Below are 16261 nucleotides of genomic sequence, written 5' to 3'. Positions count from 1 at the left end.
AATGAAAGACAGGAGAGTTTTAAATTTTACTCAATCCTGGTGCTCTTCAACTGACCTCTTATCAGCTGACTATGCGGTTGCCCAAGTTCAAGTTCCAGGCATGGGGAGTGGGTGAGGTGGAGAGCACTGGGCCTGAGCTTTGATCTCAGACGTCTTGCTTGGTTTTCACCCTTTACTTGTCTATAGGCCTGCCCTGTTGATGTCTTAACCCCATGATACTCCACTTCCTCTATTTGTCAACTGCCACCTCCGCCCCAGCCCAAGGAATTTGCAATAAAAATGCCTGCTGGTCTCCTTCATGGGCCTTTTAGAAAATCCAAGTCAGATGTGTCTGAAGCACTTCATTAGACAGTTCTATGCAAATAAAGTGGAAATTTTGAACAGTGGTTCAGAAGAAATTACAAAAACATTCTGATTTTATGAAAGTAATATTGATTTCTGGAAGTATGAACTTTCAAAGAAAGAACAATAAACAATTCATAAAGTCCTAAAACCAAGGAAGCCACATCTGCAAATGAGGCACCATAATGAAGACGTCATTTTCTGCTAAGTCAACCCAGACAGGGACTGTCAATAAGCAAAGCAGTGCCAGCAGTGCCATGTGTGAAATTTGATCCAGATTCAAAACGTTCACAACAGCAAACACACACAGACACACACACCAAGGATCACAACGCAACCCGTGACTTCACTGGAGTCACTGAGGATGCTAAGGATGAAACTGGAAGGTGGGGGTTATTTAACGGTGTTGCTTGCAGCTCCATTTCCTGGGTAATCAACAGAGCCCTGCATCGGGAATGCAGTAACTCTTGTGTAGCATTGAAGCTGCAAATACAGAGACAGAAGGAATTTTTGTACCTTCCACCATGTGTAATATAGAAAATCTCACAATGGGATAAACTCCTTCAAGATTTTCTCTTAATCCCAGATAAAGGATATTGTATAGACATGCTGCTAAAATCTTAAGGTTTGGTTTTTCATCACAGATCTGTTTGATGTGTACCCTTTAGGAGTCTGCTCTCCTGTAGTAGTGCAGTACTGTGCTGAATCCTTTAGCAGTATGCACAGTACACATGTTCAGTATTTTTTCAGTTGAAATCCAAAGGTGTAATTTAGTTCTTATACTGAAAGTGTGGAATATAATAACTTTTTAACGTTTTACTCATTTATTTGAAAGGCAGAGTTACAGAGAGGCAGAGAGAAAGGTCTTCCATCCGCTGGTTCACTCCCCAAATGGCTACAAGAGGCAGAGCTGGGCTGACTTGAAGCCAGGAGTTTGGAGCTTCCTCCTGGTCTCCCAAGTGGGTACAGGGGCCCAAGGACTTGGACCCTCTTCCTCTGTTTTCCCAGGCCATAGCAGAGAGTTGGATTGGAAGTAGAGCAGCCAGGATTGGAACCAGTGCCCATATAGGAGGCCGGCACTGCAAGTGGCAGCTTTACCTGCTACACCACAGAACTGGCCCTGGGGTATGATAAGTTTGTTGATAGTATGAAGATCTTTCTCATACTGCTACAGTAGCATTATAAGAAACTTACCAAGCCAATTAGGACTTCGTTTTACTGAGTTGAGACTCTGATCTCTATGATAGCATTGGAAAGTAATCAATAGATTGTGTGTGTGTGTGTGTGTGTGTGGCAGCAGAGTGCTGCATTAGTCAAGTGACTTTCCTTTTCAAATGTTAGTTTAGAGACTCCTGAGTACTGGCCAGTCTACTGTTTCCCAGGAACATGGTGGGAAATACGAAAGACATGAGCCTCAATGACTAGAGCCTTGACTGTCTGTTTCTGTATTCAAAGGGGTTAAAATGTTGCCTATTTCCTAGCTTCTGTTAGTTAGAAGGATCATCTCATCAAAGCATAATATGGCTCAGGGGACAGTGGTATTGACTCAGCAACTGACCACACAGCTGATGACCTCCAACTAGGTCTCATATGAGGAGGAAGAGAATGAGAGAGGGAGAGGGGAGAAAGAGAGGTTTTCAGGTGTTGTGTTTGTCTACTGTTACTCTGAAACAATGGCTGATGAAAAGTTATAGGTTTTTTTCTCTGGTTAAAAAATAAATTATTTTTAATCCTACTACCAGGGATAATTACAGTAGTCTTTGATATACCTCTCTCCAGGCTAGATTATATTAAGTCTTTTTAGAATCATTTAGTATTTTTCCACTTAAAGTATTGAACGTTGTGCTAAGATGCTAGATATTTTCTACAATGTGCTTTTCAGTTACTGTAGCAATATTTATTATGGATGTATTAAAAGTCTTTGTTTAGTCACCTACTATTGCATGGTTGTTGTTTCATAAATACCTTCTGGATATACAAAACAATTGCATGAGTATCCTTAAAAACAAATGTACATATTCATGGTCATTTTCTTTATGACATGCAAGAAGATTGCTGAGTCAAGTGTTGTACACATTGAAAAGCCCTTTGCATATTACCATCTATTTAAGATTATTTTCACATCATTTGAACTGATTTATCCTTTTCTCTTAGTGATCTTCCTTAAAACATTTTTATCTCAAAGTTACTGTCCACTAAATTTTAAAGCAATTGAATATTTGTTGAATTTGAAAAATCACCATAATACTAAGAGCAAAATATACCAGATTGTAATCGTGTTAAGGAAAAAAAAAAAAACAAAAAACACTATTAGCTAATGTCATTTCGCATTCCTTGTGCCAAAATAGATGCTGACATTTTAAGTGGCATTTTTATTAAGGCAAGTAAATGCATTTCAAACTCAGGGCACGGGGTCTCCATGCTTAGGTTTCAGCACACATCAATTGACTGACTCTATTTTTACTAACTTTCCCTGTGCTACATAGAATAGCATTTTAGAAGGAAAGGTTTTTTTAAAATGTTTGTTCAATTAATAGGACTTCACAATGGCATAGATTTCAGTTATTAAGAATGATACTCGCCGGCGCCGCGGCTCACTAGGCTAATCCTCCGCCTAGCGGTGCCGGCACACCAGGTTCTAGCCCCGGTCGGGGCTCTGGATTCTGTCCCGGTTGCCCCTCTTCCAGGCCAGCTCTCTGCTGTGGCCAGGGAGTGCAGTGGAGGATGGCCCAAGTACTTGGGCCCTGCACCCCATGGGAGACCAGGATGAGCACCTGGCTCCTGGCTCCTGCCATCGGATCAGCGCGGTGCGCCGGCCGCGGTGCGCCGGCCGCGGCGGCCATTGGAGGGTGAACCAACGGCAAAAAGGAAGACCTTTCTCTCTGTCTCTCTCTCTTACTATCCACTCTGCCTGTCAAAATAAATAAATAAATAAATAAATAAATAAATAAATAGAATGATACTCCCAGAATTTCCACTTTGCTATGGCCTTGTCTAAATTTTGAAGGAGTTTGTGGACTCAAAAGCCTTCCATAGCCTAAGCAGCTGATGTCAAGAGCCTCAGGTGATCACTGACGTCACATGTAAGAGTGTTAATTGTTAAATCAACAACAGGAGTCACTGTGCACTAACTCCCCATGCAGGACCTCTATCCTTAAGAGTCATTTTATGAGAGTTAATAGTAGTACTTGTTCTCAAAGACTTACTTCGTTTTAGTGTATTAAGTGGAAGATATTCCATAAGTTTTAGATAAGCCTCAGTGCCCAATTCCATTACTTGTCTCCTTAGGTGCCTCTTTGATTAATGATAAAACTTGTTCTCAAAGTGAAAAAGAGTATATTGCAAAAATTAAAAGAAAAGAAGCAGGAGGAAAGGTTGGGAGTGAGGGAGGGAGGGAGGATGAGGTAGGAAGTGTCATTGTGCTCTTAAAACTGTACGAAATACATGAAATTTGTTCCATTTATATAAATTTAAGTAAAAAATACTTCCATTAGGTATTTTCCCCACCCAATTTGTGCAGCCAGTGAGGCTACTCGTGTTCCGAGCATGGGCACTTTGCCCTGCACATCCCCTGGTAAAACCGCTCCTGCCCTTCTGATGCAAGCACTCTTGGTATTATTTCCAGGTAGTTTCACAAGTATTTCTGTAGAGGGCCAAAAACATCAGTGCCAAGGAAACAGGGAATTTGGGAAGCAAATTTGAACATCAAGGGAAGGTTTTCTATCATTTCTTTATCTCTCCTGATTTTAAGAGAAAAGTCTTATGACGTGGTTTTCTGCTCCCCTCTCTCTTTTTTTCCAGTGCTCTGCGGAGGGGGCGAGAGCTTTCTGTGTGCCAGTGGACTCTGTGTCCCCAGGAAACTGCAGTGCAATGGCTACAACGACTGTGATGACTGGAGCGATGAGGCGCATTGCAGTATGTGACAAGCTGTTTGGGGTTTGGGTGGACAGGGAGGCTATGCAGGCACCTAGAAACCAGAACTATTCCATTGTCAAATCCTGACAACCATCTAGCATTTGTGTAGACCGCTCTTGGTTTGCCTTTATCAAGTCAGCCAACATATTTATCTTTCCCCAGAGTGACAGCAGTGTTTGCACACCTTTCAAAGCCTGGTTTTATTAGGAACGCAACAGCTCCTTGCTGTATTGGACCAGATCAGGGAGTGAAGTCTCTGCTTAAAGTGTCTTGAAATTGGGAGAAGGCTTTTGGTATATTATGTTTGGGAGAGGATTTTGTTTTTGTTTTTAAAACTTTGAGTATAAAGATCAATGCTTCTAACATTTTTAAAGGGAAATTTTTCACTCTGATGATTTTTAACATTGATGACACAGCAGATACAAAGCCTCTTACTTCTTTATGCTTCTTCTAAAACTGATGATTGTCAATGACATTTAGTGCTGCAAATCCAGTAATCGGTAGATTCAGTCTTGAGGAATCCTCAGTTGCCTTCTCTGCCTTAATAAGCCTTGTGTCTTGAATTGACCACTGGTTTCTCCAGTATAGATTCAGGGTTCAGATTGTTTTGCACTTATGCACCAGACAGAAGGGATGAACTGGCCTTGAGAATTACACTGCGTGATTTGGATTCAGAACCAGAAGTATGTGCAATTGTGTTCTAATTGTTTTTTAATGGCTATATAAACAGCCATAGCTTGTGCAGGAAGAAGTGTGTTTTAATCTCATAGGGAGCTGCCAAAGCTCTGTAACAGCTTGAGATTGCTGACCTTAATTGAAAGATTGCTGTGATCTGTAAGGCAGAGCGAACCAACTCTTCTTTTATCTGAAGAGCTAGGATGCTCATTTGTGAGAACATTGTGGAAGGCGACGTATTGTGATTTTACTTTAGGTCACAGTTTCCTAAAGTAGCAAACCATAGTACCTGAGTCTTGAAAAATGCTTGAGAAAAAAACCAGTTTGCAAACTGCTAACAGATCTACTTCTTAAAGAGTTACAACACGTACTCATGTGTTAAGTGTTCTGAGAAACATTGCAGTTTAAAAAGAGATTAATTTTGCTTATTTTGTTAGTTCCTCAAGATTATTTCCTTATGTGAACTACCATCTTTATTTATCTATTTGTTTAATTTGCATAATACCTAGCATTCTATAATTTTAATTGTGCCACATTCCCTTAAGGAAGTATTTTCAGTGAGATGCTTGTTTTTCCTACCTTGGATTTCATTGTTCTGGAGAATTGATGGCATGCAATTTTTATATAAACATTTTTATAAGATATTTATTTTGGGAGGTATTGTTGACTTAGCAGAAAATTCTGTGTAACACAGCCACAATAGGGAATTTTAATAGAATTTTATTCGATTTATGGTAACTGTAGTGGAATCTCTTGTTTATCTCCCATTATGGTTCATGTTATGCCATTATTCACATTCTGTGTGTGCTTCTAGCCCGTGCTGGGTCAACATGGTTCATCATTATGTTCCCCCATTGTGCTGAGAATTTCACTTTGAACTCAGTGAGTGCTCTCTGCTGCATTTGTTGAAATTGAATATGAAGCAGTCAGCAACTGAATAAGAATGTATTGCTGGGCTGCGGGGAATTAGGCCATGCCCCAGCAGCTGAAGGTATAGTAACGAAGATAGATAGGGACTTTTCTCATGAACATACCCCAAAATGGATCTTGTTTGGTCCACTGAGGAAGCACATCCCTTTCGAAAACTGTGTGAAAATGCTTTGTGTGGTATTGAGGGCTCTGAGCACAGTTGCTTCTGACCTTCCAAGGACATCTGTCACTGGGCTGGAGCGTTCAGAGCATGGTGTTTCAGATGAGTGTTTCTGAAAGGTGCCACACTTCTGTTGTCACCACCCTACGCTGAACGAATAGTACCAAGGCGCTTCAACAGTTCATGGCAATGGAATTGAGAGATAAGTTAGTTCTGGTGTAACAAAAATCCATACCTAGTTTTTTTTCATAACATGCATTTCTCTGAACATTTGGAAGACCCCTATATAAGTAGGAATGAGAGTTCACAGGCAAATCAGAGCATGGAAACAGCTCACATACACTCATTGAAGAAAGAAGGAAGCTTTGGTACGTTCCCAGTGAGGAACAAAAGAAACTGCCCAGTTCCTATGGTTCTGGCAACAGACAAGGAAAAGGGCCCCCAGATAGGATCATGGGTCCATAGATGAGGTGCCAAATGCTCCCTACGTAAGGACTTGTCTGCTTTTATAGAATTGAGGTTGAATTAGGTAGTTTATATAGTTTGTCAGCTTACTAATTTCTTTTTTAGCTGTATTCAAAGGCAGGTAGGAAAGGGAGTTATTATTTATGAACTACCTGTTCAACTGTGTTGGATGTGTTTGCCTACATGATGCAATTGAATTATTAGCACAGGAAACATTTCTCACCACTTGTGCAATGCAGAGCCAGGGCTTAGGGTGATGAACAAACTTGTGAGATTTCAGGTGCTGGATTTAAACCCAGCTTTGAGCAGTTCCAAATCTGATGCTGCTGTTGACTTGTCCTTGTCTGTAAAAGTTCAGCTTCGGTGAACAATTACGTTCTCATCATTCATTTGGCAGGAAAACATTGAACTGTTTCAGATGCTCTATTAGGCTTTGAGAGGTAACCCTCAGAGCAGCACTCCAGGTATCTGTGCCTACTTGCTTTCTCCCCTAATTTTGTTTTGTTTATCATTCTCTTCCCATGTATTTGTTGAATGGAACGACTTCCAATCATGTAGATCAATTTTAGTAGTAACATATGAATATTTTGAAAATTAGGAAAACTTTAAAAATTTCTGGATTGGCAACTATGGGCAGGCTACTTCTCTAACCTCAGCTTTCCTTAGCATTAAGGCCAGCTGACTGTTAACCTGCCCAGGAAGCCCAGCATACAGGGATTCTGATTCAGTTGGTCTGGTGGTGGGTCCTACACAGTAGTACTTTTGCAAAGCTCCCCAGATTTGATTTGAAATCATTGAACCAGAAGGTGTCTGGAGTCTCTTTTATTACTAACAAATTTAACTTCGATTCTATAACCAGTTACTAGACTAATGCCTGGTTCAATTGCTTAGCAAACGAATATATTAAAAACTCAAGGAGAACCATTGGCACAAGAAAACAGCTGTCACAAGGTATCCACACCTTATTCCACTTAAAATCACCATTGAATACTTTAGGAAAGAATTTGTTCTTGATTTGACATAATATTGGTTGGCTTACTTTTGCAGGCAGTGGTTACCTGATTATCCTGAGTAGAGGACATTTTGTTGATTAACACTATTGCTGCTTAGGATCCTATCTTTACCATTTCCTGTCCCCCGAGTGCCTGGGGCAAGTTACTCATCTCTATGCCTCAATTTCTTCATTAGTAAAATGGAAGCATAATAGTAACTGTCTCTAGAATTGTTCAGAATAACAAGTCATTGTTGGCTTAAAAGCCTGTAGACCAATGTCTAAGGTGCAAGAACTCTCAAAGAATATTAAGAGAGCCGGCGCCGTGGCTCAATAGGCTAATCCTCCACCTTGCGGCGCCAGCACACCGGGTTCTAGTCCCGGTTGGGGCGCCGGATTCTGTCCCGGTTGCCCCTCTTCCAGGCCAGCTCTCTGCTATGGCCAGGGAGTGCAGTGGAGGATGGCCCAGGTGCTTGGGCCCTGCACCCCATGGGAGACCAGGAAAAGCACCTGGATCCTGGCTCCTGCCATCGGATCAGCGCGGTGCGCCGGCTGCAGCGGCGGCCATTGGAGGGTGAACCAACGGCAAAGGAAGACCTTTCTCTCTGTCTCTCTCTCTCACTGTCCACTCTGCCTGTCAAAAAAAAAAAAAAAAAAAAAAAGAATATTAAGATTTCTAGTTGTGATTGCTGTCACTATTGTTGCTTATTGCTCTTATTCTTCCCTCACCTCCAGAATCTCTCATTTCTAGGGTGACCCCTGGAAGTCATGGAGAAGGTTGGCTGATACATGGTAGGCGAGACAGAAGCACTGACATGTGCAGCAATTTCAAAAGCAGCACCCGTGAAGCTATTTTAAAACAGAAGCGATATGAACAGCACAAAATAGAAACTGATATTCCAAATGATGTTTCTGAGTTACCAAAGATAACTGTATTTACTACAGCCTTTTTTTTTTTTTTTTTTTTTGACAGGCAGAGTTAGACAGTGAGAGAGACAGAGAGAAAGGTCTTCCTTTTCCATTGGTTCACCCCCAAATGGCCGCTGTGGCCGACACGCTGCACTGATCGGAAGCCAGGAGCCAGGTACCTCCTCCTGGTCTCCCATGCGGGTGCAGGGTCCAAGCACTTGGGCCATCCTCCACTGCCTTCCTGGGCCACAGCAAGCAGAGAGCTGGACTGGAAGAGGAGCAACCGGAACAGAATTCGGTGCCCTAACCAGGACTAGAACCTGGAGTGCCGGAGCCGCAGGCGGAGGATTAGCCTAGTGAGCCCCCGGCGCTGGCCTACTACAGCCTTTTTACCAAAACAGAATGCAAGTAAATGCTGAGTTCCATCAAAATAATAAAAGGATCTCCTTCACCACTAAATAGTCAACTATTTTTAAAATTGACTTTTTGTGTAATGGAAATCTGGTAATACTGAATTAATTAAAGTATCGAATATGCTTGGATTCCTGCTTTATGTGAAATAGATAGTGGTTAATTAGACTGTTAACACATCGTTTATTTCTTCATGGAGCTTTTAGGAGAAATATAAACATGGAAATGTATAGAAAGAAATATAACACAAGTGATGTCACAAAGCAAAACAAATTGGTATGAGCAGGCAAGGTAGTGGTGGAAGTCTTGTAAATAAAGACCAGAATCAGGAAGCTGGGTTGAACAGAGACACTGATGGAGAGAAGTGCTTAAAGCTAGCCCTTCCACCCAGGTAACGTTTCTGAACTCTAGACAGTCCTGGTGACATTTTGCAATGTATGGTGAACTTTTTCATGGTCACAAATGTGGGGAGGGGGAGGTACTACTGGCATCTGTTAGTAAAGGCCAGAGAGGCTGCTAAACATCCTACAACAAAGAACCATCCAGATGAAAATGTCAGTAGACCTGCAGTTGAGAAATTCCCCTGTAGAGGGCGAAGTCAATGGAAAAACACAGCCAGGGAGTCTAGAGGCCTCACTTCCATGGCTCCACTACTAATGAGCTGGGCAGCGGTGGGCAAACCATGTAACCTTTCTGGTCTTCTCAAAATGAGAGTTGAACAAAATGGTATTTGGTAGTGCCCATCTTTAACGTTCTGTAGGTGGAAATTGAGCTGCCATACTGAGATCATGAGTTGAGGCAACACATTTATAGTCAGACTGAACAAATTGAATGAACCCCTTTATGAAAAGGGATGTCTGTTTTTTTGCTTTACTAATGGTAATCTTGGTCACCGAACTTAATAGCATGTGTATGAGATGCCAAACTGGAATATTAATGTGCAAGAACTCTGGAAGAAACATTTTGTATGAAACTCTCCTTAAGAAAAAAGAGCTGTATCTAGAAAAAACATCTACCTTAGGTCATGCAAAATTATACTTGTGTTGAGCAAGAAAATCACAGCAAGCAGCTTTTGAAAATTTTGATTTGCTGGCCCTAAATTGTACTGACAACATTGAACCTTTTCAGTTTAAATAAGCATTTATTCCAATAAAAGGAAGCACTGTGATCTTTGCTATTTGCTATGTATTTCTGGCTGTGCAGTGCCTCTGGTTAAGGTTCTGAATGTTTACTAATAATACAGACCTTAGGGTAGTACCAAGTTGTTTTCCAAATGCAGCTAAATTTGTATTTGACTTGTGAAAATGACTTTGAACTGAGCAAGTCCTAACTGTGGAATGTTGCACCTGTGTGAATAATGAGGCCTTTAAAAAAATGCTCCATTTATGAAATAATATAATAAATTACAACATCAATTTTTAAAATGTCACTAATGAGAGGTTTAGTATGAATTACCAGCGTGGAGAGGCCTTCACATGAGGATGCATAAACTTTTGGAAATTTTTGGTGTGTTCTCAGGCTAATCAAATTCTGAAAGGAGTATTTGATTCCCCAGCAGTCTTACTACTTCAAAAGAAATTAACTCATAAGACTTAAAATCTGATACCACCTTCTACTCCCACCTCTGAGGGAATGCATGTACTTCTGCACAAATGGTCAAGTTGAGAAATCTTATTTCCCTGGTTCTGCTAATTTTAACATTGCTTAGAAGCTTCCTGCAAGAGCAATTTAGATGAAAACAAAGCAAAAAAAAGTTTAAAATTTCACAAGCATATATATCTTGATGAAACAAGTCCCCAAGTCTGCTTGGTATCCAGGAGAACAGGGCCATCACCTTTTAGACTCAGCCTTCATTGGCACAGTAGTTCCTCCAGCGGTGGGGAGAAAGTGCCCTCTGCTGATGGGAGCAAATAACACCAGCAAAGTAATAACGGACCGCTTAGTTCTTAGCCTTGTTTTTTTCCTTAGGATGGTCGTCCTTGCTTGAAAATTACTCAGAATAAGGTAAAATAGAAAAAGTACTCACAAAGTTGTGTGTGTGTGAACATGCCTGTATGCTTACATGTGTGCGTTCACGTGTGTACACCTCCTTAATAAAGACTCTGCACAGCCGATCTTTAAGTTCCATTCCATTCCTAAAATGATTTGATTCTAAAGGTTTTAAAGAAAGTTCTTTTTAGAAGAGTGATTTTTGAAAGCATTCAAATTTGTTGACTTGATGATTGATAAATATTATTAGTATCTGAATGTAGCTAATGCCTTAGCTGATGAATGGCAAAGACCTTTGCTGAATTGTCATCCAGGCTGGGATGTTTTTGGTAAAGAGGTGCCCACCACCAGTTGTATGAGATACAGGCTTGTGCCCCAGGATCGACAAGCAGCTGGAATTCAGGAGACTGCGCTATGGACCTGGGAGTGCTTCCTGGCACTCATCAGCCAAGAGTGCCGTGATCCTCAGATGAGGCCTATTTCTCAGCATTTACTGTTGTCTCTACCTGCACCATGCTGACTGTCTCATTCCCACCACCCTATGGAAATTCTGCCCATCTTCCATGATTCTTTTCCAGCCTGAAGCAACCTGTTTTTGAACTACTTTACATAATAGGGACAACAATACATTTAAGAAATCTAGTTTCTATTAAATGCAGAGTTCTTTACACATATTAATTTTAAACCCTTGTTACAGCTTTATTGAGATATAATTTACATACCATGTATTTCACCTCTTTATTTGTAGTGAATTTAGAGTTGTGCAGCCATTATCACAATCCAGTTTTACAATTTTATCTCTCCCTAAATTTTCCTCCCTCCCATTTAGAGTCAATTCCCACGCCTACCCTCCAACCACTAGTAATCCCTGCTCTGAGTTCTGTCTATAAATTTGCTTTTTCTGGGAATATCATAAAAGAGTAATATAATTTGTCATCTTTTTATATTTGAGGTTAACAACACTGTCACATACATTAGTAGTTTGATACTTTTCATTGTTGGATAGTATTTTATTATAAAAGGATATTAGTGGCCGGTGCCGCGGCTCACTAGGCTAATCCTCCACCTTGCGGCGCCGGCAAACCTGGTCGGGGCGCCGGATTCTGTCCCGGTTGCCCCTCTTCCAGGCCAGCTCTCTGCTGTGGCCAGGGAGTGCAGTGGAGGATGGCCCAAGTGCTTGGGCCCTGCACCCCATGGGAGACCAGGATAAGTACCTGGCTCCTGCCATCGGATCAGCGCGGTGCACCGGCCACAGCGCACCAGCCGTGGTGGCCATTGGAGGGTGAACCAACGGCAAAAGGAAGACCTTTCTCTGTCTCTCTCACTGTCCACTCTGCCTGTCAAAAAAAAAAAAAAAAAAGGATATTAGTTTTATTTGCCCACTCATCAGTCGGTGAGCATTTGGTTTTCTTCTGGTATTTGGCTATTGTAATTAATATTGATAATGTAAATAATATTCATACATAGGTTTTCTGTGTAATTCCCTTGAGTAGAATCTTAATAGCAGGATTCATGAGTTAATTGTGTACTAAGGTTATAGTTCACTTTTCAAGAGGCTGCCTATTTTCCAGAGTGACATTATATTTTGTATTCTCACCAGCCGTTACATGAAAGTTTTAGCTCCTCAAGATCCTTGCCAATATGTCTTATCATCTGTCTTTTTGATGGTTGCCATCTAGAGGATGTGTTCTGGTACCTTACTGTGGTTTTAATTTGCCTTTCCTTACTCGCTAATACTGTTAGAGCAGTTTTTCGTGAGCCATGGGTCATTGTTTATCTTTCACTAACACTTTCTTTGCAAGTCTTTTACCCATTTGTAGTTGGAATGTTGTTGTCTTACTGAATGTTAGAGTTCTATATACACTCTGGCTTTAAGTTCATTATAATATAGATGATTTTCAACTAATTATAATATGAAACTTGTCTTTAATTTCTTAATGATATCTTTCATATAACAAATATTTTAACTTCAATAAAAATTATTTTTTCTTTTATTGATTGACTTTTGGTGTCATCTAAGAATTTTTTGCCTATCTCAAAGTCACAAAAGTTTTTCCATTTTTTTCTAGAAGTTTCACAGTTTTCACTCTTATATTTGAATCTGTGATCCATTTTGAGTTCATTTTTGTATAGGATTTGAGGTGAAAATTCAGTTTCAGGTTTTTACAAATTTGATTCCTAGTTGTTTCAACATCATTTGTGGAGAAAAATATTCTTCTCCCATTTGAAATGTCTTGATTTCTGAAATGATTTCATCCAGCTGTTCTTACAAAGCCTATTAAGTGGCTGATTTTATCCTAATCTCATAGATTGATTCACATTAGAGCTGAATGACAAATTATAAGTCCCATAGCTAGTAGATGACAGAACCTGAATGGGAGTTCTAGTTTTCTCAAGTACAAGCACTGTCTTCTTATTAAAATTGAGAACTCATTCCTTGAATACTGTTTATTTCCATGTTAAACCATCAGCCTCCTGAGATCACATATCACTTATTCTGATCTTGCCACTGCAATTTTAGCATAATCCCTAATTGAGGATCATGTTATGAAACACTCAACTGACATCAGCAGTCATGTTTATGTGAATGCAAGTAGCAGCTCTGTAATCTGAATGCCATTTGCTCCGTTGTTAAACTTACCATTGACAAGCCTAGACTTTAAAGGAAAGAGTTACTCATCCTCTGCGGGAAACATTCATTCTGAATGAGTGTGGGCTCTCAGGTGCCCTAACGTGGAAGTCAGGTGAAAATGATCAAAACACTTGGCTTGAGAACAGCTGGTCCCAGGCCTGCTTGCACAGTAACTTGTTAAGTAGACTTGGGCAAGTCACCGGGTCTCTGTGCCACAGTCTGCAGATGTAGACCAGATTACCTTTACAGTTTCCCTCTCGTGATCGGCTTTGTTACTTGAGTACTGCTGTGACATCTTGAACTGCGTCAGTGACACATGGTTGCTTTTCTTCTCTTAAAGACTGCAGCGAGGACCAGTTTCACTGCCACACAGGCAAGTGCCTTAATCACAGCCTGGTGTGTGATGGATATGATGACTGTGGGGACCTGAGTGATGAGCAAAACTGTGGTAAGTTGCTTTATTAAGGTTTTAATTTAAAAATCATGGAAATTTATAACCAGTAACTTGTAGCTCATGGTTAATAGCATATGTGGGATGAATTGCAAGATGTTTGATTTCTTTTTCAAATATTTGAGTGACAGAAATGAGAGAGGATGGGAGGGAGAGATAGATGGAGAGAGAAAGGGAAAGAAAGTACCTTCATAATCACTGGTTCACACCCCAAATGCCTGGGGTTAGGCCAAACCAGAGCTGGGAATTAGGAACTTAATCCAGCTCTCCCTTGCGGGTGACAGGGACCTAACTACTTGAGCAATCACATGTTTCCTCCCAGGGTGCACTCAGCAGGAAGCTGTAATCAGGAGTGGAGCCAGGAACCAAAAGCATGCACTCTGGTGTGGGACATGGGCATCTTGACAGGCATATTAATCACTATGCCACATGCCCAGTCTGCCTTGTTTTATGGAAGGAGGGGGTTTGCTCAGCCCTGGTAAATAGTCATACAAAGGAAATGATAAAGAACTGCCGGCCGGCGCCGCGGCTCAATAGGCTAATCCTCCGCCTAGCGGCGCCAGCACACCGGGTTCTAGTCCCGGTCGGGGCGCCGGATTCTGTCCCGGTTCCCCCTCTTCCAGGCCAGCCCTCTGCTGTGGCCAGGGAGTGCAGTGGAGGATGGCCCAGGTGCTTGGGCCCTGCACCCCATGGGAGACCAGGAAAAGCACCTGGCTCCTGGCTCCTGCCATCGGATCAGCGCGGTGTGCCGGCTGCAGCGCGCCGGCCGCGGCGGCCATTGGAGGGTGAACCAACGGCAAAGGAAGACCTTTCTCTCTGTCTCTCTCTCTCACTGTCCACTCTGCCTGTCAAAAAATTAAAAAAAAAAAAAAAAAAAAAAAAAAAAAAAAAAAAAAAAAAAAAACTGCCATCGATGGATGCGCAAAAGTTGTTAACATGCTTATGTGTTTTTCTTCTCTTAAGTGTTCTGTTTCTCCATGGGTTAGAGCCAGTGGCTTATGTTTTGATTTTGAGCTTGTGAGCCAAATTTTGCCTTCAGATACATTGTTTGCATCTGACCCCCTTGGTGTATGTAACCAGATATCCTTCCCTTATTTGTGCAGTAGCTACACCTAGGGATAGGGCCACCCATGTGTTTTATCTACAAATGCTGTTCTTGTCATTTGCCAGAAGAAACTGGCCTTTAACAGCCATTTTCAACTTTAAATGTCATCTTGTGAATTAAAATCAGAAACATTCCTTCTCCTCATTTACCTTTTTGCTTTGTGATTAGTTTTTTATTTTTTAGGGAGTATCTTACTGGTTGACAGAGGAGCTTCACAATATGAATCAAAAGGGCAGGCTGGGAGGCAGATGTGTGATGGTGTTCAATGCAAGAGAATCTTGGGAAAGCATGAGGTGTATGATTAGAGAAATGTCTCAAATCGGGTAGCTTCGTGTTAGGAAACTTGGTAGTTCCTGGGAGCCCCGTCCTGCTGCCCTTTGCTGCACCCGTGCATATACTGAAAAACGTTCGGATGTACAAACATCCCATGGGTGACCAGACAAATGTGCATTATCTTCTGGGACTGACTTGTCTGGAGACAAAGGATGGGGAGAATTGTAGCAATTATACCTCACAATTTATAGTTGCAAGAGGATTTTGAGATCATTTAATCCAGCTTTTCCTTTTATCAATGAACTAACTGGAAAGTGAGTGGGGTCTTGGCGGGAGTGGGTTTGGGAGCTAAACGGGTTGGTGGAGTGAACGAAGGGATGGTTAGTGTGTGGGAAAGAGTGGTTGTAGTCACTAAGTAAAATGCCTTTGATGCTGGAGGGTATCATGAAGTTGGGACTGCCAGGGTGGCTGTTGTAGCTCAATCTCAGTTAAGTACTTGAGCCACCACTTGCTGTGCCTCAGGCTGTGTATTAGTAGGAAGCTGGATTGGAAGCAAAGCAGCCGGGACTCGAACCAGGCACTCCCATACCTCATCTTATTGCTCCAAAAATACTCTTTCAGATCTATGTCCCTTCAGGAGTCCTTGATGTCAGTGGCTCTGTTATTGATGATTTGTGATACTTTCTCATTACTGAGTCTGTTACTCATGAATCCAATGCTTCCCTTAAAGGGCTTTTTATATTCAGGTTACACCATTTCTCCTGGCAAAGCAGCCTGTGATTCTGCCCTCTGTGACAGGAAACCTAACAGTTAGTGCCTCCTAACCCTGGAATATGTAGATTGAGATGGAGCTTACAGCCAGTCTACAAGAATCATAAAAATAATATGAATATTTTATATTGCTTCTCTAGAAACTCTTTCAAATATGAGCTATAAATTAAGATAGTCTAATTAAAAGAACCAAGGTTAACATCAGGAGAAATGATATGATAATATATTACCTTTCCAATTAC

General features: G+C 41.3%; 1 protein-coding gene across 4 annotated transcripts in view; it reads left to right on the top strand.

Moving 5' to 3' along the window:
* Positions 1-16261, top strand: part of CORIN (corin, serine peptidase) — a 322611-nt gene that overhangs the window by 224930 nt on the left and 81420 nt on the right. For all 4 annotated transcript variants that reach the window (XM_089325378.1, XM_070068193.2, XM_008248573.5 and 1 more), the window contains exons 6-7: positions 4144-4257; positions 13760-13867. In XM_089325378.1, coding sequence (XP_089181504.1) covers positions 4144-4257; positions 13760-13867 — 222 coding nt within the window. The remainder of the gene's footprint in view (positions 1-4143; positions 4258-13759; positions 13868-16261) is intronic.

The sequence above is a fragment of the Oryctolagus cuniculus genome, chromosome 2 (genome assembly GCF_051225735.1).
Source record: "Oryctolagus cuniculus isolate XC-2025 breed Fujian yellow rabbit chromosome 2, ASM5122573v1, whole genome shotgun sequence".
Lineage (NCBI taxonomy): Eukaryota > Metazoa > Chordata > Mammalia > Lagomorpha > Leporidae > Oryctolagus > Oryctolagus cuniculus.
Note: the sequence above shows the minus strand (reverse complement) of the source record. Positions and strands in the feature narration are given on the sequence as shown.